This window comes from Trachypithecus francoisi, unplaced genomic scaffold, assembly GCF_009764315.1.
Source record: "Trachypithecus francoisi isolate TF-2019V2 unplaced genomic scaffold, Tfra_2.0 Lachesis_group12, whole genome shotgun sequence".
Lineage (NCBI taxonomy): Eukaryota > Metazoa > Chordata > Mammalia > Primates > Cercopithecidae > Trachypithecus > Trachypithecus francoisi.
This window is the reverse complement of record NW_022681457.1, coordinates 46318982-46346397: the sequence shown is the minus strand read 5'-3', so window position 1 is coordinate 46346397 and position 27416 is coordinate 46318982. Positions and strand designations below refer to the sequence as shown.

General features: G+C 40.2%; 1 protein-coding gene across 4 annotated transcripts in view; it reads left to right on the top strand.

Annotated features, from left to right (window-relative positions):
• The window catches only part of LOC117092165 (uricase), a 91431-nt gene extending 66109 nt beyond the window's left edge, over positions 1-25322 (top strand). For 3 of the 4 annotated variants that reach the window (XM_033225422.1, XM_033225423.1, XM_033225420.1), the window contains exons 2-8: positions 5079-5297; positions 7774-7890; positions 7990-8068; positions 18225-18411; positions 20406-20529; positions 22563-22646; positions 24794-25316. In XM_033225422.1, the coding sequence (XP_033081313.1) occupies positions 5079-5297; positions 7774-7890; positions 7990-8068; positions 18225-18411; positions 20406-20529; positions 22563-22646; positions 24794-24868 (885 nt within the window). In that variant the 3' untranslated portion in view covers positions 24869-25316. Of the gene's footprint in view, positions 1-5078; positions 5298-7773; positions 7891-7989; positions 8069-18224; positions 18412-20405; positions 20530-22562; positions 22647-24608; positions 24702-24793 lie in introns of all 4 variants that reach the window. The other variant, XM_033225421.1, reaches the window with a different exon arrangement.
• Positions 25323-27416: the final 2094 nt, after the last annotated feature.

Below are 27416 nucleotides of genomic sequence, written 5' to 3'. Positions count from 1 at the left end.
CATAGTGGGATCCTGTTTATAAAACTGAAAAAAAAAAAAAAAAGAAAGATAAACAAGGATGTCTCCCTATCACTTACTGATGGAACTGATTTGAAACATTTTTTTTTGGTCAAATTGGCAGGTCAGATAATAATAATAGCTAACATTTACTGACACTATGTGCTAGTCACTTTCAACCTCATGGCAATTATAGGAAATAGCTGCTGTCATTACCCTATTTTACAGATCCAAAGGGGAGGGAACAAAAAAAAATTAAGCAACTTGCCCAGGGCCATACAGCTAGCAGGTGGTAGAGGCAGAAATTAAACTCAGGCAATCAGACATTAGAGCCTTCACCTTTACAATACTGTTCCATTGCATCCAGGCAGTTGTACACTGAAAATGACCAAGTCTTCTCCCTCCTGCCACCTCATGACTAGTTGTCAGACCGTGGCAAAGTCAGTTTGATCAAAGTGATCCTAATAATTCGGACACCAATTGCACAGGGTAATGGTTCTTAAACTTTTATAAGTCATGAGGCCTTTTGGAATCTAGTGAAATTCTACAAATGCTCTCCCCAGAAAGATTCACCTCTTCCCTCCCCTAAACAAATAAACTTTTAGTTACAACCTCATGGAGTACACAGTTCCAACCCAAATCCATCCACTAAGCTTCTAGAGGCTAAAAGACTCTAAGGTAAGAACCCCTAGACCTGTAGTGACATCTATATCACTTTCATTATGGCCTGAAAATAATAGAACACTTACTATCTTATTGCAGAAGTGAAAATATATGAGTCATTTAAAATCCCTGAGTGCTGTCTCCAACATTACTTGCAGACAAATAATCCCTTTACATTTTAAGACATGTGTGGAAAAGGGGATTTTTCTTGTGTAGAGTCAGGTAAAGATTTATTCCTGGCTGGGCATGGTGGCTCACGCCTATAATTTGGGAGGCCAAGGTGAGAGTATCACGTGAGCCCAGGAGTTTGAGACCAGCCTAAGCAACATAGTGAGATCCCATCTCTAAAAAAAACTACAAAAGTTAGCCAGATGTGGTGGTGTACACCTGTAGTTCCAGCTCCTTGGGAGGCTAATGTGAGAGGATCACTCAAGTCCAGGAGGTTGAGGCTGCAGTGAGCTGTGATTATGCTACTGCACTCTGGCTTGGGTGACAGAGCAAGACCCTGAAAAAAAAAAAGAAAGAAAGAAAGAAAGAGAAAGAAGGAAGGAAGGAAGGAAGGAAGGAAGGAAGGAGAGAGAGAGAGAGAGAGAGAGAGAGAAAGAAAGAAAGAGAAAGAAAGAAAGAAAGAAAGAGAAAGAAAGAAAGAAAGAAACAGAAAGAAAGAGAAACAAAAAAAAAGAAATTATTCCTGCTGATATTTTTTCCAGAATATTATTCTAGGAAATCAACTTACTTTTATAACTTCTCAAACCATACAAGCCTGAAGAAGGACAATCAAAGGGATGAGTATCAGTAATCATGAACATTTAAAGAAGGCCAATGTACCTGAGGGTAGGCAGGCAGAAGTAGGCCTTATCATAGTAGCAGCCCTTTGATTGACCACTCCAGCTCTCCAATGGTGTGCACTCTAGGTATTTATCTCTGTCAATAACTAGAAAAATCCTTTAATGCAAAATTTGATGAGTGATTATTATTTATCAGTGATAATTATAGCTATTAAGTGCTTATTAATTGAGTGCTGATTATTGGTAAAACACTTTTCTAAGTCCTTTATATTTTTTTCTCATGTTATCCTCACATCAATCCTTAGAGATGGACACTACTATTATTCCCATTTTATAGATGGAGAAATTTGCCTCCATTCAGAGCTAATATGTGGCAGAACAAGTATTCTGCCTGGGCTGCCTGACTGCAGAGCCCAAAGCCTGTCATTTCAGCCACCTGCCCACTCTCCAGAAAAGAGCACCATTTGTATTTTACTGTATGAGATCTCTGCACCATTCCCTACGTTCTACACAATGGGGCTCTGACACCTACTTCTGATTTATCTGATTAGAGAACTGGGGGAGAACAGCCTCGGTTATGGTCCAGGCCATTATCTGCTCTTTGAGTGCAGGGACGCTTTTGGTTGTCCCACACCAGACTTTTTCCACCTACTCCAGGCTCAGGTGATTAGTTCCCTCCATACGGACTCATTGCCAGTAAATTTGATTACTCAAACTTTGCTCAAGGGCCAACTCTGCTTAGCCCAATCAGGGTCTTGCTAAGGAGTGCTGACCTGTCCTGCACATGTCTTGCATGATCTCTGGTCTGGGATGGCTGTGCTGCACTGGAAGGCTGTCTTATTAGCAATGTGAACATTTTGTGCTGCCTCACCGACTCTCTCTATACTCAATTCTGCCCTTCCTGGGCTTTTTGTTCTTTGGCCAGCTGTGCCTGTGATCTCCAGGCTGTGGTGATCAGAGGGCATAAATTCGTTGCCCCACTTTCCCAGGAAAAGGACTTCCTAGTTGGGGTCTGAGCTGAAGTGGCTCTTCCTGTATTGAGATTGTTTGTGTGTTTTCATTAACTATGCTGTGTCATCACACAAGCAGTGGAGGCGGTGGTGGCACCATCCATTCATTCATGATACATTTATTAAGCACCTACTTATGTTCCAGGCGTTGTGCTGAGTGCTGAGATTGCCGTGGTGACCAAGATCAAACTTGTTCCTGCTTTCATGGTTTACTGTTTTTGAATGAATCAGACACATAAAGAGGCAGTTGCAATACAATTTGATAAATATTCTGATAAGGCAATAACAAGTATTTTGAGAGCACCTAAAAGGGGCAACTACTCCAGACTTGAAGGGCTGGGGTGAACCCTGGGAGAAGTGGCATCTGAGACCTGAAGGCTGTCTAGAAGAAGCTAGGGAGGCAAAGAGGTTGGTAGTTGGGTAGTAAGGAGGAGAAAGTGTTCAAGAAAGAAAGAATAGCAAATCCAAGGACCAACAGACAGAAAAAGCATGCAACACCTGGGCAGCCGTGATTAGATCAGCATAGCTAAAGCAGAGTTTGCAATGACGTGTGGCCAGATATTATGCTGGTGAGCTGAACAGGAATGGGGATATGAAAGGTGGCTATCATTTAATCTTTCTATGTACCACATAGGTACCACTTGCCTTCATAGACTAAACTACTGTTGCTTGAATATATAGGGGCAGGGATGAGGCTAAGGAGCAATATTTGTTGAGTCCTGGTACGTGTTGGGGATGATGGATAATCTCGGAGACCTTTCATTCCAGACTCTAGTCCATACCACTTAAGGGCCCCGACTCAGCCAAATGCCTTCCTCCTTCAGGTAGAGTCCCTTGTGGCTCAAGATACACCAGAGTCTTCCATCTGTTACTGCCCGCAGTGATCTCCACTCTGAAAACTGGCACCCTTAATCAAGGTCCCCTCTGCTACTTCTGCTGCTGCTGCTTCCACAGCCAGACCCGGCCTCTATTGCTGGGATTAACCTCAGTGTACCACTAGCTACTGGGAACTAAGCCAGGCCTTTGACATTCACCAGCAGCCCTACAAGGTAGAGATGCTTCTTTCCATTTGCACAAATGGGGAAACTGAGGCCCAGAAACATTAAATTACTTGTTGCAAGCCACAAAGCTTTAAGTGGCAGGGTTGACTTTGAACTTCATTTAATCCCAAAGCCACTACCACACAACAGTTTCTCTTTCTCCATCAGGCTTGTAGTTCTTACTGAGATCCCTTGAGTCTGCTCCTTTGGCTTTCTTATTGACCCTTTTCTTCAGCATGAGTCCCTAAATGTTGGGCCAGAGGCTTTTCAGAGGCCTCTGCAAGAGTTTTCCTTAACCTCTCACAAGAAAGAACTGAATTCAGACATCTCAATCCCCGAGGGCATGTTCAATGACCAACAATAGCCTGCCCTGCCCAGCTCTAGCTCCAAGATTGGAGGCAGCCTCCCACCCCCCAACTTTAACTACAGCAGTACTTTCTGACTTTGGCTAGTATTCTTAAATTCGCCTCAGAGGGTCTGGTGATGTTTTTATTCAAATAGATATTCAGGCAGCCCTTGGTACACCTGAACATCCTAAGTGTGATTTGGAGATGAGGCTCCTTCTTTGTCTCTCTACCCAGACTCTTACTGCATGCTGTTTTTCTATTTACTTTTATTTTTATCACCTTCTTTCATTATTTTAATGTTCAATTTCTGTACTAAATAAAATAAGATTTTTCTGTTCTTCTACTCCCTCCTGCCTCTTTCCTCAAACACCAGTAAAGCCCAGGGACAAATCTTATGGATTCTACCAGTGGAGATGAATGTGTGCACTAGCCAAGGCTCCAGCTTCAGACAAGGGTAGTAATGCATCAATCACCAGGCTTTTATTAAGTGTCTCTTCACTAAAAGCATAGCTCTCCCTGCAGCCAGACAGCCTTGGCTCTGCACTCCTGAAGGTAATCTGGATCCTGTCACTAATTACTCTTCTTCCCGGCAGCAAGTAGAAAAGGCAATTTTCAAATTGTTTCTATTGATCACAGGGCATTTTCTCCAGAATATCACTCTCTATAAAAAGGGCATGCAATTATTTCCAGCTAACACAGTCAAGACATTTTACAGAAGAAAAGCAGTTCGCACAGTGGCCATTCTACAACTTAGAGTCAATAGACTTAAGTGCAAATCCTGGCTCTGTCCTTTACTAGCCGTATGAATTAGGGCAAATCACTTAATATCTTTGAAACTCACCCTCTCCCTCCATAAAATGGGAATATTAGTTCCCATTTTACACTGGGATTATAAGGATTTTACGGTGCTATTACAAGGATTAGATTAGTAGGGATTAAATAAAATGCATAGTTTTGACCCAGGAGGGCCTATTAATGTATTTATTATCAAAAAAGCCCTCTACCTGTCAGTCTTCAGAACAATCTGATATATTTTCATTTGCTGCTTGGGATTCTCTTTTTTCTATACAAGTTCCCATTCTTCTTCAAAAGTAGAATGTGATATTGCTTCCATATATACTCTGAATCTCATCTTTTGCAATTGTATGATAAAATGAAGGCTTAAATAAGTTTCGCCTAACTTTTGGCTTTCCTTTAGCCTTCTTCAATAAGATGCCTGTGTTTTCGTTGCAGAATGATGAGTTGGAGTTTGTCCGAACTGGCTATGGGAAGGATATGGTAAAAGTTCTCCATATTCAGCGAGATGGAAAATATCACAGCATTAAAGAGGTGGCAACTTCAGTGCAACTTACTCTGAGTTCCAAAAAAGATTACCTGCATGGAGATAATTCAGATATCATCCCTACAGACACCATCAAGAACACAGTTCATGTCTTGGCAAAGTTTAAGGGAGTATGTGTCATTCTTCTTAGATGCTGCCTATCTTGATGCAGAATTTGCTATAAAACAGCATGAGGTGTTACTTGCTTATTTCAAGTCCCCTTTGCATTTTAACCTATTTTTACATTTAAGCCATTTTTAAAAAAATGTTCTTTTCTAGCCTAAATGTCTCAGGATTGGAGAAAACTTCGCTGAAAAACAAACAGACCAACCAACCTCACATCTTTGTTTCCTTGGCTCTCATCTCACTGCAATCTTTTAGGCAGAGAATCTTACTGGACAAAATACATGTTATCTCTAATTAGAATCAAAGGAAAATCAAGGTCCTGAAAGAATTTCAGAATAGAATTTTACACATTTTTGTCATGCATTTCTTTGAGTCTTACCATGTATTTTTAATTTTTTTTAGAATGGTATGCATTTATAGAAGAAAATATCATTTCACTTCTTGTTATTAATACAGAAGAATATCTTGAGTTTGAGATACATTTATTTTTATTGTTGAAATCTGTTTTCCAAATTTTAATACCCTTCTAACTTTCCCAACTCTGTTACCACTTACTATTCATGTACAGTGGTTATTAGGACTTTTCAAGTGAGACTTAGATCTGATAGAACTGATATTTTAGCATTTCCAGCTCTGGTTTCTTTTTTTGTTTTTTGGGACGGAGTCTCACTGTCACTAGGCTGGAGCGCAGTGGCATGATCTTGGTTCACTGCAGCCTCCACCTCCCGGGTTCAAGCGATTCTCCTGCCTCAGCCTCCCAAGTAGCTGGGACTACAGGCACATGCCCCCATGCCCAGCTAATTTTTTTGTGTATTTTTAGTAGAGACGGGGTTTCACCATATTGGCCAGGATGGTCTTGATCTCCTGACCTTGTGATACGCCTGGCTCAACTTCCCAAAGTGCTGGGATTACAGGTGTGAGCCACCACACCCGACCCTACCTCTTGTTTCTTTAAGTGTGAGTGAAGCTGTGCTGGGTCACCCAGATTTCTGGGCAATTCAAAGTGATTTTTTTTTTTACTTGCCACGAAGTCTAAAAAGACAAGAAATGTAGACTGGAAAGCTTCTTTTCTCATGTTTTTTCATGAAATCCATACCCATAATTCATTAAATGAACAAACATTGCAATGTAATTTCTACAACTCCTATTTCTACCCTGAACCTTTCTCTTGCTAATCAGAATGACACAGCAAACCATACATGGGGCTGTGGAAAAAAGAATTGCATTCTTTAAAAAAATCGTTTGAAAGTAGACCTGTACTGTGATATGGACAAGGGCCAGGTACAACAGATTCTTGTATTTCCTGTATTGTGTAGGAGTTTGCAGAAAAGTGAAGAATGGACCCAAATGTTAAAGACTACTTAAAGTCATTCATTATGGATAGAGTGATCGTGTAACTTCTTATCCAAACCAGGACACTTTTGAGCTCAAAATAGGATGCTATTCATAATTATTCTGGGCCTACAAGTATAAAACAGAATTATACTGGGGAAGCCTGTACAAATACTCACTTTAATTATAGGCAAAGCCATTAATAATTTGCAGACTGTGCTAAGACCATAATGTATTACTAGGGATTAATATGGAAGCTGCATGATGGGGGTGGAGAGCTGGGATCAATAGAAGGCCTGTATGCAAGGTAAGGAAGGTGAAGTGGCCCTTCATTAGCATTCCTTGGGAAACTGGGAAGCCTCATAGAGTTCAGAGTGTTATAGTGTGCTGTGGTTGGTACAAGTGATGACTGAACTCACTGTGAGAAGAATCTGAATGTTAAGTTATTTTTTGCTCATCCGCTGACACATCCTCTCCTGCAAAATGGGTTTCTTTTAAAAACAAAAGAGTCTCATCTGGTGATGGTGATTATTAACTTCATTTGGGAGCTCTAGTAAAAAACTGAGATAAACACCTTTTTCTCTTGAGATAGACTCTATTCTGTACTTGTCTAGTTCTAAAACGCAATTCATCAGGAAAGAGAACATCATGAGCAATATCAAAAGATAAAATTACAACGAGTTTAGTTATAGATTGAATTGGTTTCTGTTTACCATTAGGGATAGCTTTTGTTCTACAAAGAAGAGTAAGAGCTTTCACTGGGCGAGAACAGTACATTGGGTTTTGTAAGATGGGAACAAGAAACAGAACAATGGAAAAAAAAAACTGGTTAACATCAGGTTTCAGATTACTTTTTTGGTAAGAGTTAAAGCAGAGGGGACTTCCTTATTATACTGACTCAGATAGACTGGAATCTCCTGTTTTCGGGAAAAACTGGTCTGTTTTGGTATCTATCTGCTTCCTTAAAGCTTCAATTTGATTATGTGGCATTTAGCATAAGTGACTCCATTTTGGTCTGGTCTGTTGGGGCCTAATGCAGGAACTTAGTCCAAAGCAATGACCTCCCATAATTTCATTTAACAGTATTTATAAATTATTTTTAAATGGTACAGTTATTTCTGGTTTGAAGCATCTTGTTTCTTTTTACAGATCAAAAGCATAGAAGCCTTTGGTGTGAATATTTGTGAGTATTTTCTTTCTTCTTTTAACCATGTAATCCGAGCTCACGTCTATGTGGAAGAAATCCCTTGGAAGCGTCTTGAAAAGGTTAACTCACTTATTTGTGCTCTCAGTTTAATTAAAGAAATTGCCTTTATGGCATGTACTGAAATTTTCCTGGAAATAATTTGTTTCCCTAATTTTCAGAATGGAGTTAAGCATGTCCATGCATTTATTCACACTCCCACTGGAACACACTTCTGTGAAGTTGAACAACTGAGAAGTGGTAAGAAACTATTTTTCATGCTTTGATTCTATAGTAGCAACTTCAGGGTGGTTTTGTTTTCTTTTTTCTTCCTTTCTTCTAAACAATGCTGTTTATTAACATGGAGGAAAATTGTAGAGAATTTTTTAGACTTTTAAATCTGAGATAGAAATGAATATTGTGACTCTGAATTACATTAAATAATTATCTACTTTTTGTATTAAAATATAAAAATGAAATAATTCATTTTGCGACAACCCTGGGGACTGAGTCAGGTAGATCATTTTTATTACCAGATTTTGAGGTAAGGCGAAATTTAAAAAGGCCCAGGCTGAAAAGAACCCAAATCTCTGAATTTTCTGACCAATATTTTTTGTGCCGTATCATGTCACAATTATAGTAACCTTCATAGGAAATATTTACTAAGTAATAGTCAAGTTTTCCTGAAATTTTATTTGTGTAAAAAACCACTAATTTTGTAATTCATATAAAATGCATCTCATTTAAGTTAGCAATGGCAATTATATAATTCTATTTGCTAGGAAATTTCAAAATTAATTATGAAACACAATTATAACATAGGTGTTATCAGCACTGATAATGGAACTTAGCAAATATTAAAATTTCCACAGCTTGTATTCCACAGATTTGTTGAGCTTGTCAGAGCAGAGTTCAAAAATTGGCTAAGAGTTAGACTAGAGGACCTCTAAGAACCATGGAGCCAAAGCTGGTAATAATGTCTTTATCTCAATAAAAAATAAACTTTAATGATTGTTATAAAATGAAAGAGTTGACTCTGAAATTTTTCTATTTTCCTTCCCTCCCTTCCTTTACTCTTCCCTTTTTTTTTCTTTGCTGTTCTCTTCCCTTCCCTTCCCTTCCTCCTTAGTAGGAATTTGGAGTGGCATCTAATGAATATCAGATTTATTATAAGGTTAATAAAATATAAGGTCCCTTCTCATTCTGAGTTCTTTTGGATAATGCCCTCCTTAGGAAGTTCTAGTGTATTAGCTATTTTTAAATATTTTCCACTATCTGAGTTAAAGTCTATGCATAACTAGGGCCTTCTCAGTGTTTGATATTTATAAAATTAATGTTATAAAAACAGTTATAAAATTAATGTTATATAAAAGGGACTAAATCATTGTTGTATTTGGTGGAAAAGATGATCTTTATCACCCAGGTGTGTAGTCATATGCTATATTAGCTTTCTGAGCTATTTGTTAAGTTAAATTGGAACTAAATTCTTTCTTTCCTTCCCTCCTCTCCTTAGCCCTTCCTTCCTTCCTTTCTGTCTCTCTGGTTCCTTCTTTCTTTCCCTCTCCCTTCTCTTCCTCCCTCCCTTCTTCTTTTCTTCTTCCTTCCTTCTTGTCTTAGATATACAGCTTTGGAGGAGAGAGAAAGAAGTTTCCTGACTCAGTGTTATCCTACCCAAGCCTCATTAACTACCCTCATAAAATTAGAAACTCGAAATCAGCTCTGCCCAACTAAAATATAATGTAAGCCATATATGTAATTTTAAATTTGTTTTCATAACCACAATAGAAAAGCAAAAAGCAATTAGGGAAATTAATTTTAATAATATATTTTATTTAAATAACATCAAAAATATTTCAGTATGCAATAAGTATAAAAATTACTAATGAAATACTTTACACTCTTTTTACAAAATTATCTTTAAAATCTGTATTTTATATTTGCAGCTTATCTCAAGCTATGCTAGCCATAATTCAAGTACTTAATAGCCACATGTGGCTTAGTGGCTACTGTACAGATCAGCGTCACTCGGAACTGCTTTTTGGTGACTTTTGGGATATGCTTTTTAACATTTGTTACATTTTTCAATTATGTAAAATCATAACAGCAGCTAGGATTAGGCCTCAAGAGAGCTAATTAACAATGAGTACATTTATGCAAAGTGCTTATGTCATTCATTCATATACTATTCATTCAGCAAGTAGACTTCGAGGACCTATCATGTATGCAAAGGGCTGTAGAGAAAGAGAGGAATAAGATGTTCCCTGACCCTAGTCAGACAGATTGATTGCAATATGAGAGGCTAAAGACTATGATGAAGGGATTAAAAGCATGCTATGGGAACTGAGACGTGGAAGAAACTCTTTCCAGAGCAGTCTGTCTGGAAGGCTTGACAGGGGAGGAAAAAATATTCCAATTGACTTTTGAAAACTGATTCAGAATATGCTGTGCATTGAAGGAGGAAAGGGAATTACAGGCAGAAGAAACAGGATACATATGAGTATAATCCACGAAGAGTAGCAGAGGGGAAGTAAAATATTTTGGCACTTGCCTCATGCTGAAGACTATGCAGGGGAAGTAATTTATTTAACTGTGGAAAGGGCAAAGCATTTAAGGGACAGTAACAAGTTCAGTGGGTCTGATTTCTAGAACGTAAGAAGGGAGATGAAGATAAATAAGTTGGTGGTTTGGGCTGGAATCTGAAGGGCCTCATGTGCTATACACAAGTTTAGTATAAGATGGAGGCAGTTTTGCACAGTGGTGAAACAAGAGGCCCTGAGGTCAGAATGAATCATATTTGAATCTGAGCTCCACTACTTAATAACTTTGTGATTAAGAGCAAGGTTACTTATACTACATTGGTGGGTGGGTTTTAATTTGTAAAACAAGGATACCAGTGCCCACTTCAACAACTGTCCAGGGAAACAAAGGAGATAAATGCTAAATTTATTTTATTAAAGCATTTAGCATAGTACTTGGCACACTGGAAAATCTCCTTAAATAATAGCTATAGTTATTGTTCAGAGTGACAACAGAGAACCAGAGAAGGTCTCTAGTGGTCAGATTAGTATGTGCATGTTTTTGTTCAGAAATTCTGAACAAGGTATGGTGACAGGCTAGAGAAACAGGCAGTAGTAAGACATTTGGAGACTTCTTGCAAAGATGGAGTGATTGTGTCTAAACTAAAGCAGTAGAAATAGAGCTGGAGGGACTGAGAGGTTGTAGGAAACATTATGTGAGACATTTTTGAAGTGTAATCAATTGGTCTTAGTGGTTGAATAGGGATGAAAGATTGGAGAGAAAGAGGAGTTAAAATTGGCCCTAATGTGGGAAGACTGGACAACTGACTAAAGAGATTACACACAGGGGAAGTTTTCAGGTGGGAAGCTGGTGAATGTGGGACCATGTGATGGAGATAGATTTGGGGTACATCAGCAGACTGGTGGCAGGTGAAGCCACAGCAGATTGGGGGTAGGTAAAGCCACAGGGAAGAAGGAGACCGTTCCAGAAAAACATACAAAGTGAGAAGAGTTTGAAAGAGGAGATGGCCTGGGAAAAATTCCCCACTGTAAGGGTTGGGCAGTTTAAAAACTGAGACAGAAGAATGTTTAGAGAGATAGAAGGAAGATGAGGGATGATAGTGTCATGGAAGCAGAAGAAAAAGACATTTCAAGAAATTAAGGATTTCTGAGTTACTGAGGAACCAAGATGCATAGCAAATAGGCCCATATGCAGTGGCTCAGCACTAGAAGTTTACTTCTTTTTGCAGAAGTCCAGTTCAGTGTCTGTGTGTAGGGTTAAGGGGGTCAGGTGGATGCTGTGCTCCATGAAGTTCTTCAGGAACCCAGGTTAGTGGCAGCTTTATATTTTTAATCCTTACTTTTTGGTGTCATCTTGAGAATAGACCCCCATACCAGACAGCCAAAGAAAGAGCTTGGAGGAGCCAAAGGAGGGGCAAAGTTCCTGAAGCATAAGCTCCTGGCCTGGAAACAGCATGGATCATTTCTACTGGAGAGAGCTCAGTCACATAGTCACACCTCACTGCAAGGGACACTGCAAACTGTCGTCTAGCTGAGTGCCAGGAGGAAGAGCAAGTAGATTTCGCCTCTGCCACAGGAGATTTAAGAAGTTGGGGTTCTGAGAGGACTGATGAGAAACTATGTTGTCAATAAATAGGCGTCATTGGTGACTTCCCAGAATACTTCTAGTGGAGCCATGGAGGTGGAAGTCAAGTGGCCAAGTATAGGGCCCTGCTGATCACAAAAGGAAAACGGACTTCTCTTTATATTCTGTTCTTTCCAGGAATAACCAAGAGTTGCTATCAACTTGAATTCTAATCACCTGGCTGCAGCTGAGTGGAAAAACTAACCACCATAATCAGGTTAAAACTTTTTCTTTCTGCAGAAAGATACAAAGCTTCAGGGTATTGAGATCATTGTGGCAGTGTTCCCAGAAGCTCCAGCTTGACTCATCTAGAGTCCAGCCCCCAGCTCCCCCTCTGATTTCATGCAGGGCTGGCAGGGATTGGGGTAATGGAAGAGACATCTGTTGCCTTAAGTGTATACAGGTATGTGTGTACACATGTATGGGGTGTGTGCATCTTTCAGTGTTGTGTGTATGAGGATGACATTTCTACTCTGTCCCTCTTCAGAAAGTAGGGATGTATGCTCTTTTGTTAGCAAAGTTTAATTCTTTATTTGCTTATTATCCGAGAGCTGAAACTGTAGGAATCGTAATGTGAGAGAATGTTACAATCATTCTCCTAAGAAATGCCCTTGTAGAGGCTTAACTAAAGAAAATAGTAATTATATTATACACACACCACTCACACATTCACACGGTGAAGGGTGTTGTTACAAACACCTGAGCAGTGCCTTTGGTGGGGGACTGGCTAGAATGGTAAGACTTCTGCCCCCTCAAACACATGTGCTTAATCACATGTTCAGTCATGCCACTCCCAAAAGGACTCCTCCCAGGAGGAGGTGTGACTGGGTGTCTCCCGATGGACTATATTCATTCTTACATAGCAAATGAACAAACATTTCTAGAAATCCTACTGAACCTCAAGCACCACTTTAAGCCCTGGGAATTGCTCTAAAACTCCCATTACACTGTTTCTTCCTAGTGGATCTTTTACAGCTCCATCACTAGGCTGTATTTTAGTTATTTCAAAGCCTGCTAATTCCACAGGAGAATCTGGAAGACAGAAATAAATTTGTTTGCCCAGAGGATTGAGGGCTGGTGTTACGTTTGTGACTTCTCAAGCCCTGAGAGGAGAACTAGGACCTAGGTGTATGATGCAGGCTGTTGGTTTAGGTATCATATGGCATCGCCTCTTCGGAACTTTTTCTGTCATGTATCAGTGAGAAACTACAAGCTTAACGGACCTTTAAGTCATTGGTATGATCGAGTCACTAATTTGAACTAAATTGACCCCCAAACCTCTGCACTATTTGAATTATAACTCACAATTTCCTCAGCACCGAATTTATCCCATTTGACGCTAATTATGAAATTCAGCTAAAGCATGGCTAAATAGAGGAATGGAAGATGGAAAAGAGACGTCAAATACTAGATTGTGTCTTCTGGTAGTGAAAAATACTTCCTATATATCTATTGACATGAAGGGTAGTGAGGGTAGGGGGATGGTTGTAAGGAAGGCAGCTGATGAAATCCCTCCTGGAGGAGAACACATTTTTTTTTTTTAATTTTTTTTTATTATTATACTTTAAGTTCTAGGGTACATGTGCATAACGTGCAGGTTTGTTACATATGTATACTTGTGCCATGTTGGTGTGCTGCACCCATCAACTCGTCAGCACCCATCAATTCATCATTTATATCAGGTATAACTCCCAGTGCAATCCCTCCCCCCTCCCCCCTCCCCATGATAGGCCCCGGTGGGTGATGTTCCCCTTCCCGAGTCCAAGTGATCTCATTGTTCAGTTCCCATCTATGAGTGAGAACATGCGGTGTTTGGTTTTCTGTTCTTGTGATAGTTTGCTAAGAATGATGGTTTCCAGCTGCATCCATGTCCCTACAAAGGACGCAAACTCATCCTTTTTTATGGCTGCATAGTATTCCATGGTGTATATGTGCCACATTTTCTTAATCCAGTCTGTCACAGATGGACATTTGGGTTGATTCCAAGTCTTTGCTATTGTGAATAGTGCCGCAATAAACATACGTGTGCATGTGTCTTTATAGCAGCATGATTTATAATCCTTTGGGTATATACCCAGTAGTGGGATGGCTGGGTCATATGGTACAAGCTACCAGTGAGAACACATTTAAGAGGTGACAAGATGGGCAGATGGAAGAAGTGAGATGGGAGAAGTGGGAGATCCAGGACAGAGATGGCTACTGCCAAGAAGTCTGTTTATGTCCTTTTGATATCAAGACTAAAGTGCTCTTCAGTTCCTCTGTAAGAAAAGTTCTTGGCAGATTTGTGGTCTTTAAAAATCTTCTTGATCATCACCTGGTTGTACAAAAGCCCAGTTAATTTCCTACCATCTGGATGATGTCATCTCTTTCCATCCAGAATTGCACAGAGGGAGCTTTCACTCTCCCTGCATGAGCTAAATGGACTCTCCAAGGCAAATATTTAATTGATCTTTACTTTTTCTAGCACTTTACAAGTTTGAGATTTTCTACTAGAATGATTTAATATGGTTTTAAAATATCTGCCTTTCAGCTATTTGTGTCCTTTTTGGAGGTGTTAAATGTGGAAGCAATTATCCTCTTATGACAAGATCTTTTTCTTGGCTCAATAAAGCTTTGTGCTTTGTGACACCTGATGCGTAGGTAAGGAATTGGGCTTATTTTCTATTAATTCGCAGTGAGTTTCTTTCCCTTAGATAGCTAAAGGGTAGGATGTATGATTCTCTGAGAGATAAGCCACAATCTGCTAAGTGTGTAGGAGGACACTAAAAGCTAGAAAAGATTATGTTCTAGCAAAGTGAAATGTGAAAAATCTTTCTTTTGCATTACTCCATAACCATGGCAGAAAAACAAAACAAAACAAAAAAGCTGATTAAGTGATTTCATGGGGCGTAACCTAGAAAAGGATAGTTTTTGAATTACTTCTTGTTAGTCTAAATGGGAATCTTTTTTAGAGGGTGTGAGGCATCATATTTTTAGTTGATGGGCCCATGATTTTGAAAGCCTCAGGTTCTTACCAATGTTCAGAAAGCTGGGGCACTGCCAACAGAGAAGATAAAATAAGCTCTCTGATTTCATCCAGCATGTCTGATGTGTGCCAGGGAAAAATTCTTTTAACATTCAGAGAGAATCATTTTTGTTGTTGTTGTTGTTTTTAATAGAATGATGAGAGCATCAGAGTAGCTGGTTTGTGTTCTGCCAAAACTGTGGCAATAGTTAATTGCCTCGGGGAACATGAGACATTTTATTTTGTGTGAAACTGATGCCAAAACACATTTTAAAAATACAACTGCTTTCTCCATTTTTAGATTCCAGTGAGAAAGCAGATCATTTCAAAGTGGCCTAGTAGGACTGACACTCCCTTAAGGTCAATAAATCTTATCCTAGGGCTGGAGATGGATAGGACGGCACATTAGAAGTAGTTTTCAGAACCCAGTAAGACTTTGTGAAACGTGGGAAATATTTATAAGTTGTCAAAGTCATTGTGAAAAAGTCAATTATGGCAAAATCATCATTATCACGTTTGTAGAGCATTTATGTAGGTCAGCCATTCTACTAAGTCCTTTAGTGCATTCTCTTAGACATGTGGCAACTGTAGGAAATAGGTATGATTATCATCTCCATTTTGCAGATGACAAAATCAAGGTAGAGAGAGGGTAAAAAAATTCCCTCAGGAGCACGGAGCTCATAAAAGTGGAGGTTGAGGATGCAGGGAGAGCACTGGGATTTGAGTTCTAGGAATCTGAGTCTCAAAGCTGTCAATTCAACCACTATGCAACATTGCATCCAGGAATCCTTTTACGGTTAACACCATTGGACGAGCCAAAGTTTGACTGGCTCACACAGATGCCAGCAGTCAAGGCCAGATGAATAGGAAGAAAACAATGTAGATAAAGTTTGTCTTTGGTTCTTTTTCGCCTTCTTTTTATTCTCCTGCAAGAGTTTCTACTACTCATTTTAACCCCACTCCTGACTGCAAACCCATGTTTCATTTCTATAGGATTTTGTTTTCCAGAAAGGCTTACCATGGGAAGTAGATTATCATAGTACCTTACAAAGGCTTAATGAGTCACTCCCTTAAGGGATGTTTATTTGCATTTCAATAGGAAATGTTTAAGGAATACAAAGGTTTTTAGATACCCAGGAGCCAACTCTAAAAAGTGATTATTCAATCTCAATTTCTGGCCAATGGAGATAGTATTTTTCAGGCAGGGTGCTCTATCTCAGGTCCTTAAAGCACACTGTGGATAGGAGGTGGCAACCTTGTCTCCTGGAAAGGCCACTTATAGAACACAAATGGGGAAAGGGTCAAAGGAAGGAGGAACCATTGCATAGATGGGAAGTGATCCAAAAAGCGGAAGAAAAGCATGGGATCTCATAATGTGGTGCTGAGTTTAAACTCCACCTCTGACAGTTTCTAGCCATGTGACTATGGACAAATGATTAAAAGTCACATTAAAATACTTGCTTTATAGAGTTTTCAGAAATAAGTAAGATAAAGACTGAAAACTGCAGCAACCAAAGGTACGTCTACAGAGAGGAGTTTCTTAGCCAAGGTTAATACCCTTCCTTTCACGCCCTGCCACACTGTGTGTGAGTTGGAGGGGACCAGGAAGGGAAATGGTAAAGTTTGATGGGGCTGAACTGTCTAGTAAAGAAAGATACTAACTTGTGCAATACTTAATCCTTGACATGAATCAATCTTGCTAAACTCATTCATTCATTCAGCAGATACTTATTGATTGTTTCTGTAGTTCTACTGGGTTTGAGGCTCACACTCATTGCATGTAACAATGTTGATTTTGTGAGATCATGACTTTATATATTTGGAATCCAATAAACTCAGCTAGTTGAAGCCGTTAAGGCATTGCTGGTATCTTTCTCTTGCTCCTTCTTCAGATGTAACTTCCAGTAAGTACTTCAGAAAGTTAAACAAGGATGATTTCCTGTTTCACTGCATTATCCTGGGACATTCTGCACAGAATATCTTCTTTAATCAGGACATATCTGATTAAATGTTTTATCTGATAGGTGTATACTGAAGCATGGAAAATACAGATATATAGACTTTATTTACCTACTTTTGAAACTCCACAACTCCTGAGTTAACTGTAGCAGTAGAAACCACATAGGTGATGTAAACCATTGCATTTTTAAGCACTTCCTTGGATTTTAATTGAGGATCATGAGTTATATTCTTGTTCTTCAACTAAGACCATGTGTGTAATGATACCTGACACCTCTGGCTCTTGATTTTTAGATTGAACATACCAAAAAGGATAGATATTGGTCGGAACTAACAAAGAGACTGAAAAAAGTTTTTTTTAATAATCATGCCATGGCACTTTGCTATTAGGGTTTGTCAAGTGCTCCCTGAATGTCCCCAATCCTTGCCAGCCTATGCAGACAAATAATGTCATAGTAATGTTAATACTGTTCTTTTTTGGATGACACGTGTCACTCTTCCACCTGCCCCATTACCTTATGAAGGGGCAGTAGAGACAGAAGGAGAGCCATATCGTCTCTTCCATTGTTTTCAACTCCCCCCTCTCTCCCTCAGGGACCCATGAAACAACTTTGTCCCTTCTCCTTCAGCAGAAAAAACAAAAGCCTTTATCAGCTTAGGCAGATCTATCCCTTGTGAGTCACCAGCTCCATCTTCCCTGTCTTATTTAGGCTCAGCCAGGCCCACGCTGCTACCCATTTATGAAGCTGCCTGGTTTTGCTGAGCTGATAACCATAAGGGAACTGGGATGCCATCACAGCCTAGTGGAGATTGGGATCATCAGCTACTATAGCTGATCAGCATGAGCACTACCCACAGTAAAGGGATCACAGTAGCAGGTAGAGGAATGGCTCTTAAGGACCTTATTAACACATTCCAGCATGATCACCTGTTGGAGGAGATGGAACTCAAAATACATAAGGTGAGTTGGCCAAGAAGACACTCCCGCATATAGTTGAGAGGAATGTATTCATTTCTGTGACCCTCAGTACGCAATGGAATTTAATCTTAGACCTTCAGATTTTCTAGGGCAAGACAGGGCAGGGAGTCATGGAATCCGGATGGAAGCAAAGGCACACTATCCTCTTCACTTGGACTTCAGAGGAAGTAGGATGACAGAAAACATGGACGGTGATGTAGTTTTTGTACAGAATGTATCATGTTTTAATGACCAGGATCCTCTGTGCTAGGTATCAGCAGCAAGGCACTGTTTGTTTATGACCCCTGCCACTCCTGACTTTCTACTTGAAACAGGACCTCCCGTCATTCATTCTGGAATCAAAGACCTCAAGGTCTTGAAAACAACACAGTCTGGATTTGAAGGTTTCATCAAGGACCAGTTCACCACCCTCCCTGAGGTGAAGGACCGATGTTTTGCCACCCAAGTGTACTGCAAGTGGCGCTACCACCAGTGCAGGGATGTGGACTTCGAGGCTACCTGGTATGAACATGTGCATGTCGTGTCTGCCCTTGTCCCGGGGCCCAGACTTCATAGAATCTTAGGATGTAAAAGAGAAATTTAGAAGCTATTCAACTCAACCTCCTACTATTCAGAAATCCCTTCTGTTTGTTCAATTTATTAAATTGGTGGTTCTTAAACATGCATGTGCATCAGAATCACACAGAATCAGAAAACGAAGCTTGCTGGGCCCACCCCCAGAGATTCTGATTCTGTAGGACTGAGGTGGGGCGCAAGAACATGCATTTCTTGCAAACTCCCAGGGGATACAGATGCCATTGGACCAGGGATCACACTTGAAGAAACACTGCATCAAATGAAGAGAATATCTGGCCTTACTACCTCATAGTGATGCAGAGAAGGCTAAACGAGGGTGACCACTTGTTCCAGTTTGTCAGGGACTTCCTGGTTTTAACACCGAAAGTCCCATGTCTCAGGAAACCTCTTGGTTCCGGGCAAACTGGGATAATTGGGCAATGTAGGCTAAACTCAAAATGATATGATGTTCACAAAAGCATTTTATAAGCATTAAATGCCTTAAAAATATCGTCAACTGAAATAACAAACTGAGAGAAATTCTCAAAGATAATGAATTTATTTAGGAACACACAGGAAATCTGCAAATTTGTGGGCTGGCTGCAGGAAACATAAGTATATCCTAAGAGGTTGAGGCAAGGGGAAGCTTTTAAAAGCAAAAGGAAAATGTGTACATAATTTGTTTTGAGACAAAGAGAACACTGGTTACAGTGGCTATCACGGGAGTTAACGCCAGCTCATTAGTGGAGACCGTGTCAGGCAAGTGTTCTTGTACATCCGGCTAGCTGTCTTTGTGACTCATGTCGCGAGCCGCTGTTTGAAAAGTCCTTGGCAAAATTCTTGTTACAGGCATATGTACATAAGAGCCCTTCAGAGAGTCTTCGCAATAGTTCTTACAGGCATCTGTGCGTGAGGGCCCTCCCTCAGCTTCCTGGCTCTATTTATTTATTTATTTAGCGTCTGACACAAGTGACTCCATTTTGATTCTGATAACTCACAATATAAAGGTATGATTATTATTATATCCTGACAGGGAGTAATTAGACCTCTCAACTTTCAGAACTTGCTTTTTGATTAGGTATCTCATTCCTTTGCTAAAGCTCTGTAGAAATTTCTACCCTGCCATAAACTTGAATCTGCATGCATACCCTTCCCCCATCACCCACTCCCACAGCATTCCCTCCCACTGGTGTAGTTTTTCTCTGCTTCTTTTATTATGTGATAGGTTTTTAAATGCATGATGAGAACGTCACCTCAGTCTTCTTTCCGTTTTACTTCAAGTGCTCTCCATGGGCAGCAGCCTGATGTATTTATGTTGAAAAGAGCATGAAATTGAACATGCCAGAGGCAGGATAGTACTGTAGGCTGGGCCTCCTACTAAAGAGAGGGACTTAGAGCAGATCATGTAACTTTTAAGCTCAGGTTCTTCTTCTCTAATTGGGGATAATAATAGTACCTACTTCAGCTATATTGAGAGAATTCAATGACATCATCACATAAAATGCTTAGCACAGAAAAATCTGTCCAATCTAAAAAACAGAGGCTGGCACAGAGTAAACCCCCAAATATAAAAATTCAATGAGCCAGCCAAGCAGAGCAGCAAGATGGTAAGAATACTTGGGAGTCTTCTTCTTAGGTTCTTCGAACATGATGGGAAATTTACCCTAAAATGCCCATTGGGTCCTGGTGCCAAACTATGAAGACAGTCTAGTGATGCTCAATATGTTTGTTGAATGGTGTGTGTGTGTGTGTGTGTGTGTGTGTGTGTGTAGGGGAATGGGAAGTGAGGTGTTTTGTTTTTGGCATTACAAGATACTAATCTTTTCTAAAAACATCAATAACATTGTTTTCTGGGGGACAGATAGGTCACTGCTTCTTAGCTTCCTAACACATTCCTAAAATTCCTTTCAGGATCCTCAGTGACCTTCTCTGTGTTTTAGGGACACCATTCGGGACCTTGTCCTGGAGAAATTTGCTGGGCCCTATGACAAAGGCGAGTACTCGCCCTCTGTGCAGAAGACCCTCTATGATATCCAGGTGCTCTCCCTGAGTCGAGTTCCTGAGGTACGTTCTGTCAGTTGCCATTCTGAGGATTGGGAGAACGTGTGTCTTCTGTCAGCTCTGAGAAAGAGTTGAGAGTTAAAATAAGAAAGTGGAAGACACATGAAAAATGACATCTGTTGTTGTTCAAAAGCTTGTTATAGCAAGTGAGAAGAGAGCAAAAATGGAAAAATCTGTCTAACCTGAAAACACAGGCCATGGTTGTAGTCCTTGAGTTTTGTTGAAAATTGTTTGAGTCCCTTCAGCCTGCCACTGATTTAAGCCTCATATTCAGGACACTTGAATGACTTGAGGGAGAGGGGAAATTAGACAAAGGTTGTGTGTTTCAGGAAAACCAGACAATGAAGGATAGATGTAGAGAGATTTCAGCCATCCATCCATCCATCCATCCATCCATCCATCTACCTACTTCCCCACCCACCCGTTCATTCATTCATTTATTGAATGGTGATTATGTCTCTGGCAGCACATGAAGGATACAAAGATAAATTAGATATAGTCACTACCCTCAAAGAGCTCATCATTCAGTGAACAAACAAAATAAGTAAACTAACAATTCAATAGAGAAAAGAGTATTATGAAAGTACAGAGCAAAGCACCTAACTCAGGTATAGGAGATGGGTTCAGCCAGGTTTTCTAGAGGGAAGGGTGTTTGATTTGAATCTAGAGGTTATCTGAGTTTACTCTCAAGGGTGAGGGAGTAGGGTAGGTATGGAGACAAGAAATAGCATGATACAGTTGTTTACTGTTGAGGGTCTACCACGTGTGAATGGATATATATGAATGAATTATAGTCACTCCATGTGCCTAGAAATGAGGCAGGAACTGCAGGAGCCAGTCAAGAGGGCCTTTTTAGGCTTATTTATAGAGTCTGTACCTTATCCTGAAGGCTTCCGGGAGCCACCAAGGGGTTTAAGCAGGATGTTTTGTGCCAATTTGTACTCTAGAAAAATCACTCTGACAGAAGTGTGATGAATGAAAAGGCTGATGGACCATAGGCAAGAAGACATGTTGGGATCTATTTCAGAATCTTGCAAAGAGAGTCTGGGCTGTGGTGGGGCTGGAGAGGAGGGGTACCATCCTTAGACCTGGACAAGAGGGACTCCGGCCATGGCTCAGCATTTTACAGACCCCTTAAGGCCTTCCTCTGGCTATGCCTCCCTGCACTGAGTGAACAATCAGTGGGGCCACAGCAACGTACCCTGCAGAGGCCCATGCGTTCCCCAGAATTTCCTGTCCAAATAGCCATGAGACTACTTCTAGAACCTGGGCAAATCTCTTCTCGAGATCTGTCTTCCAGAGGGCGAATCGTGCTATTGGTGTTCACACTTAGGCCTGAGAGTAGGCAAAGGGGCAGATGTTTGCAGGAGGTATTCATGGCGCTTGACATGCAAGCTGGAGTGTCTACCCCTGTGAGTCCAAGAGAGAAGGGGGGATGGGTCAGGGGCAAGGGGCTGGCTCTTCCCATGCTGCCATGCCCTGGCATGGTACTCTAAGAAGTTAGAGAATTTTAAATTAATACCTGGCCATCCAGGTTGTTATGAAGGGTATATGTGTCAAGTTAGAAGAGTAGAACATATTTCACTTAAAACATTTTAGCTTGATTAATATAACTTTAAAATCTTTATACATTTGGTATGTGGGTCTCCAACTATACTCTTACTGCAGGGCCTATAAATGTTAGGTACAGGCCTGAAAGGTGGGAGTGGAACGAGGAGGAATTTAGAAGGTTGACTGGCCAGTACCTGGAGGCCAGTTGGATGTCAAAGAGGTCTCCCACATTTCTGACCCGAGGAGCCCTTTCTTTTCAGAGAAACAGATGTTGTACACTGAGGGGAGAAGAGTAGGCCCACCATCTGATCACAGAACTAGCAGGAGAGAACAATGTCGGGCAGTGGAGGTACATCAGAGGGTGTCTCTAAGTCAGAGAGAGAACCTGAGTAATGGGTGCGAGGGTAGGGAAGGTGAGGGTGGCTAGAGTGACAGAGATGGAGGCTCGCAGCTCCTAATGTGATGCATACCACTGTGGATTCCAGATAGAAGATATGGAAATCAGCCTGCCAAACATTCACTACTTCAATATAGACATGTCCAAAATGGGTCTGATCAACAAGGAAGAGGTAAGAACACTTTAAATATATTTAAAGCACATCTCTGTCCCATCCCCTTCTGCCCCTTTATAAGCCTGGGATGATAGTGTCACCGAATAAAACTCTTAGCAACTGTTGCTTTGGGGAATATTTATAGTTGCCAGTGATTACAGCCCTCTTCAGTTCTGGGCCTTTCAATGCCTGAGGTTGGAGTGCCCTCGAAGCGGATGAATGATTATAGAAGGTTGGAAGTCCAAGAGAGAAAGACGGAGAAGGAACAGAGTGTGCCCAAGGAAACAACTCTGAGATCTGCTTCTCCAAAAAGTGCCATACAAGGACACAGCTTCATTATTCTCCATCATGAGGCAATGAGGAGAAAAAAAGATTCTATTTTTCACTTTCTTCCATCATTCCTACCTTTTGATTAACTAGTCAGTTCAGTGGCATAAAATACACACAGGAAAACATGAAAGAGTATTTATGTTTCTAATTGAAATTACAGAAGGTAAGGTACAGAAATTAATTTTTTGAAAAGAACCCTTTGTCTTGGAAAAAGCATTTCTCCTGCTTTTTTTTTTTTTTTTTTTTTTTAAGCCATGGCAGAATGTTAAACCACTCAGTGTGTCTGACTAGACAGCCTGAAGTCCTGACTGGTGGGCTGGTGTGGTCAGTTCTTGGGAGATCAGAACCATTCTTCCCTCTTGGACCACATTCAGAATAAGATTTCTCAATTTACTACAGCTTCCCACACATTTCTATTATCTAGAAAACATTATTTTGAGTAACTTCTTTTAGTATGTGTTGGGGAGTAACATAGGGAAGGAGCCATCTATTAGCATGGCTCTGCTCCAGTAGACTTATATCCTTTGGTGGATAAGGGCTAATGAAGGGGGTCTTCAGAAGGTCCCACATTCTGCACCTGCTGGCCCAGAAGCCTCACAATCCTCTGGGCCGGGTACCTCCTTTCTGTTTTGCGAGTAATGTGGGTGGCCTCTAGCAGGCTTTGACTACCATCAGCTGCAGGTGGAGGCTGGGGGAGTCACATCTGGAAACAAAGGTCATGCTTAGGTGCCCGCATAGGTGATCTAGAGTTCTGAGTTGCTGAGGAGAGCAACCTTGGTCCCACATGTTGTACATCCAGCCACAAGGAGAGGCAGCACTATTTACTTTAGAGGAAGGAAAGGATATGGCTACCAGAATGTCATTCATTAGAATGCAAAGTCTTTTTAAAGCTTTCTAAAGGGCAGGAGAGGGACCTGAAAGTAATCCTGGCCAAGTCCACCAGAGGCAAAACAAATGGACCCTAAATAGAAAAAAAGATCAGGTGTCATGGCTGGAGCAGTGCTGAGCTCAGAACCCCAGGCAGAGAGAGGAGGCCTCCTGAGGGCCCCCGACACCTCAGGTCTGCACTAATCCCAGCGTGCTGGGGGGCCGTGCCCACAGGGTTCTTCCCTCTAGGAAGTCAGACTTGCACCTCCCTCGTGGAGCCCAGCTGGGGACTTGGAGTCAGGAAGGCCTGAGTTCCTTTGGGTCAGGGCTCTACATAAAGGCACCTGAGTGGCTGAACAAGCTGTCCTTGTGTCTGCACTCTGAGGATGGCTGGAGCCGCTCTTGGACTCTCACCCAGCAGGTGTGTACAAAGTGAACATAACACATGAGAAACAGGAAGTTGGACAAATTGACACCAGCAGAGAAGTGACAAATGACAGGGTGGGAAGGTGGAAGAACTCTAAAAGCACTGCTATCTGGAGCCATTTAGAATTTAGAATTCTATAATTTAGAATTGAGTGAACAGCCCTGCAGACCTCAGACACTTCTGAGGGCATGGTGATCTTACAGCATTGGATAATGACTCATGGTCAAAGTGAGTCACCAAGGAAAGGTCAATTGTGTTCAATACACTGCATTTAAAAAGCAGGGATATGGAATGCATTTTTAGAAACATTTATATCTCAATGATTAACATTTTTCAAAAGCTTTTAAATTTTCTAGAAAATTGACTCATCTCTCAACTATTGCCAGAATAATAAGGCATTACCATGCTTGAAGTAACTTTAATGGAGGACATATACATTTTCCTGTTTAGTAAGTTGTTGTTTTGTTTTTAATATTGAGTCATAGAAAGGAGGAGAGAGCTATTTTAATGTCCCTTAAGTTACCATGTGGTTTTTCTACAGGTCTTGCTGCCATTAGACAATCCATATGGAAAAATTACTGGTACAGTCAAGAGGAAGTTGTCTTCAAGACTGTGACATTGTGGCCACCAATAGGAGTCCACTCTCAGCTGAGGAATTCCTTAAGTCATTTGTGATGCTGGAGATGATAGCATGTAGCCATGTAAAATTTCACACTAGTATATTGATTTATCGTGTTCACTTTCCTCCAATATGAAACAATTTATTTCTTCTACACCGGGCTCAGCAAGGCATTCTGTGGATTACCTTATTAGTAACTATAACATGCATTATGGCTATAGTTTACTTTAAAATGCTCAGCAGTATTAGAACAGTTATAAATCAATATTTCTTTTTGGTTGTCTTATGCCTTCGTATCTTAGAGAAGCTTTAGAATCAATTCATTAAGAAAATAATCATTAATGGGTGTGTCACATCAATTAATTTGTGCACAGTTTTAAGAAATAATGTTTTCATCTTACTGATACTTCTAAGTAATGCAGAAAATGAAATAAAATGGTATTGAAAAATATCACCGTTGTTACTTCATTTGACTGAATATTTGATTTTAAGAATGCTCTAGCACATATATCATTGATTATTTGTTTCCACTCTGATGGTACTTCTGTGATCTTAAGGTATTGATTTTAAACTTTTTCAATCCTTAGAGAATATTTAATACATATGAGGGTACTGAAAACAAGTATAAATCATTTTTCTTTGAATAATGCATCCATTATATGCACGAAACGTCACATTTAATAAATGTTAAGACAATATACAGATGGGTGGATGTACATTTAGAAAGAAGACCAGAGAGTATATATGTGAAAATATCAGCAATGACAATTTCTGGATGATGGGATTATGAGTGATTTTTATTTTTCAGCATGTACTTTTCTGAATCTTTCAAATATGAACAATTATTCCTTTTATAATCGGAGAAACAAATATAGTTGATGATTTAAAGATGCATACAGATTTGAAGGCTGATTATATCAATTGACTAACACTACCATTGTATACATATAATAAAACTTCACAGATTACAACTTTAGAAACCCATGATGAAAACCTGTCCACATGAACATTCTGGGTAACCTTTTCCATTTTAAAAAATCTTCATTTAAAAGATAAAATCAAATCTTCATTTTTAAGAATTGCGTACATACGAGCCCTTAGTATTATTTGTTAATAAGACTTCATTCACCTTTATAATACTACTACTTAAGGTTGCATGATATAGTGGTTAATTGCACAAACTCATTTAAATCCTGGCTGCACCTCTCAGTAAATATAAGACCAGTTTCTTCATCTGTAAAATGCAGGTGAAAAGAGAATCTACCTCATAGGTCTTTTGAGGATTAAATGGGTTAATGCTTGTAAAGTGCTATGGTAGTATTTGGCCTGACACAGAAATTTCTATATATGTGTTTGTTGAATGTAATAAATGCCTGCCTTCTTTTCATTTGTTATTAGGCCCACATAGAAAAGCCATCATTGGCCTCTGGGTCAGGCAACAGATGGGAGGTGTTGAGAGTAGCAAACCCTACAAGATGCTGGAGGCCATTCACAAGCAAGTGCCTGTTTGGAAAATAATGTGGGATAAGAACAATGAGATAATTTGATGAGGAAAGTGTTGTGCTACATTGAATACTCATGTCACAAAATGTGCTTCTACATTATGTAACTTACATGGTCAAATGACTGGTACATTTTATTCCTCTGCTAATTTGTTAATTCTGTTCCAAGAGGAAAGAGTCTAACATGACTTTTCAAAAACAAAAAACAAAACAAAACAAAACAAAACCCCCAACTTAATTAGGCCTTTCTTACTTGATGTTCCCTTATTCTTGTAAGTTTTAGAAAAACTGTATTTGCTTCAGAGAAGAAACCCATGTTAGTGCAGAATCCTTAGAAATTGTGGCCCATTTATACATATGTACATTTTGCTTCTCCTGATCTCTTAGCACATTTACTGCGATAGATTGCAAATGAGCTATTGGATGTTATATTCCAGGTGTGTGGCAGGAAGGCCTGTAGTATGTGAAATTTTCAAGGACCAAGTTCCTGTTTTGTGAAAGATGTTTCCTTCTTAGAATTGTGAACGATGGGGCTGAAAGCCAGCTTTGGGTTTCACCCGTTCCTTTCAGTTCGGCAGAGGAGCAGGCAGAACTGAACTGTAAACACCTGTAAGGTAATTTGTTTTAAAAACACTTCATGATTTTGCTAGGAAGGCTCCAGGGATTCAGTTCCAGTTCTCTGGGAAGCAGAGTTGCCCTTACAACACTCTCCTCTCTCCTTACTCTCTCTCTCTGCTTACCCCAACCCTATCTTAAGTACTTTCATGGAGGAATCGTGCAGGTGGTTCCAAGCCCACGTGCCGCCGGGGAGGCAGTTTCCATGGCATTCAGTGGAGCGGGCTGTCACGTGGGGCTTGTGGTTTTGGCAGCCAAGATTCTGCCTAAGGTTTGTTTCATATTCTTTAAATTTCATCTCATAATTTTCATAGTGACAGACTCAGAAAATATATATCCTTCCTTTTCCTTTTTAGAGTCAGACTTAAGTTCATACCATTCCTTATTTTTAGACACCAATGTTTTCCCTCTCTTTTTTCTACCCCAAT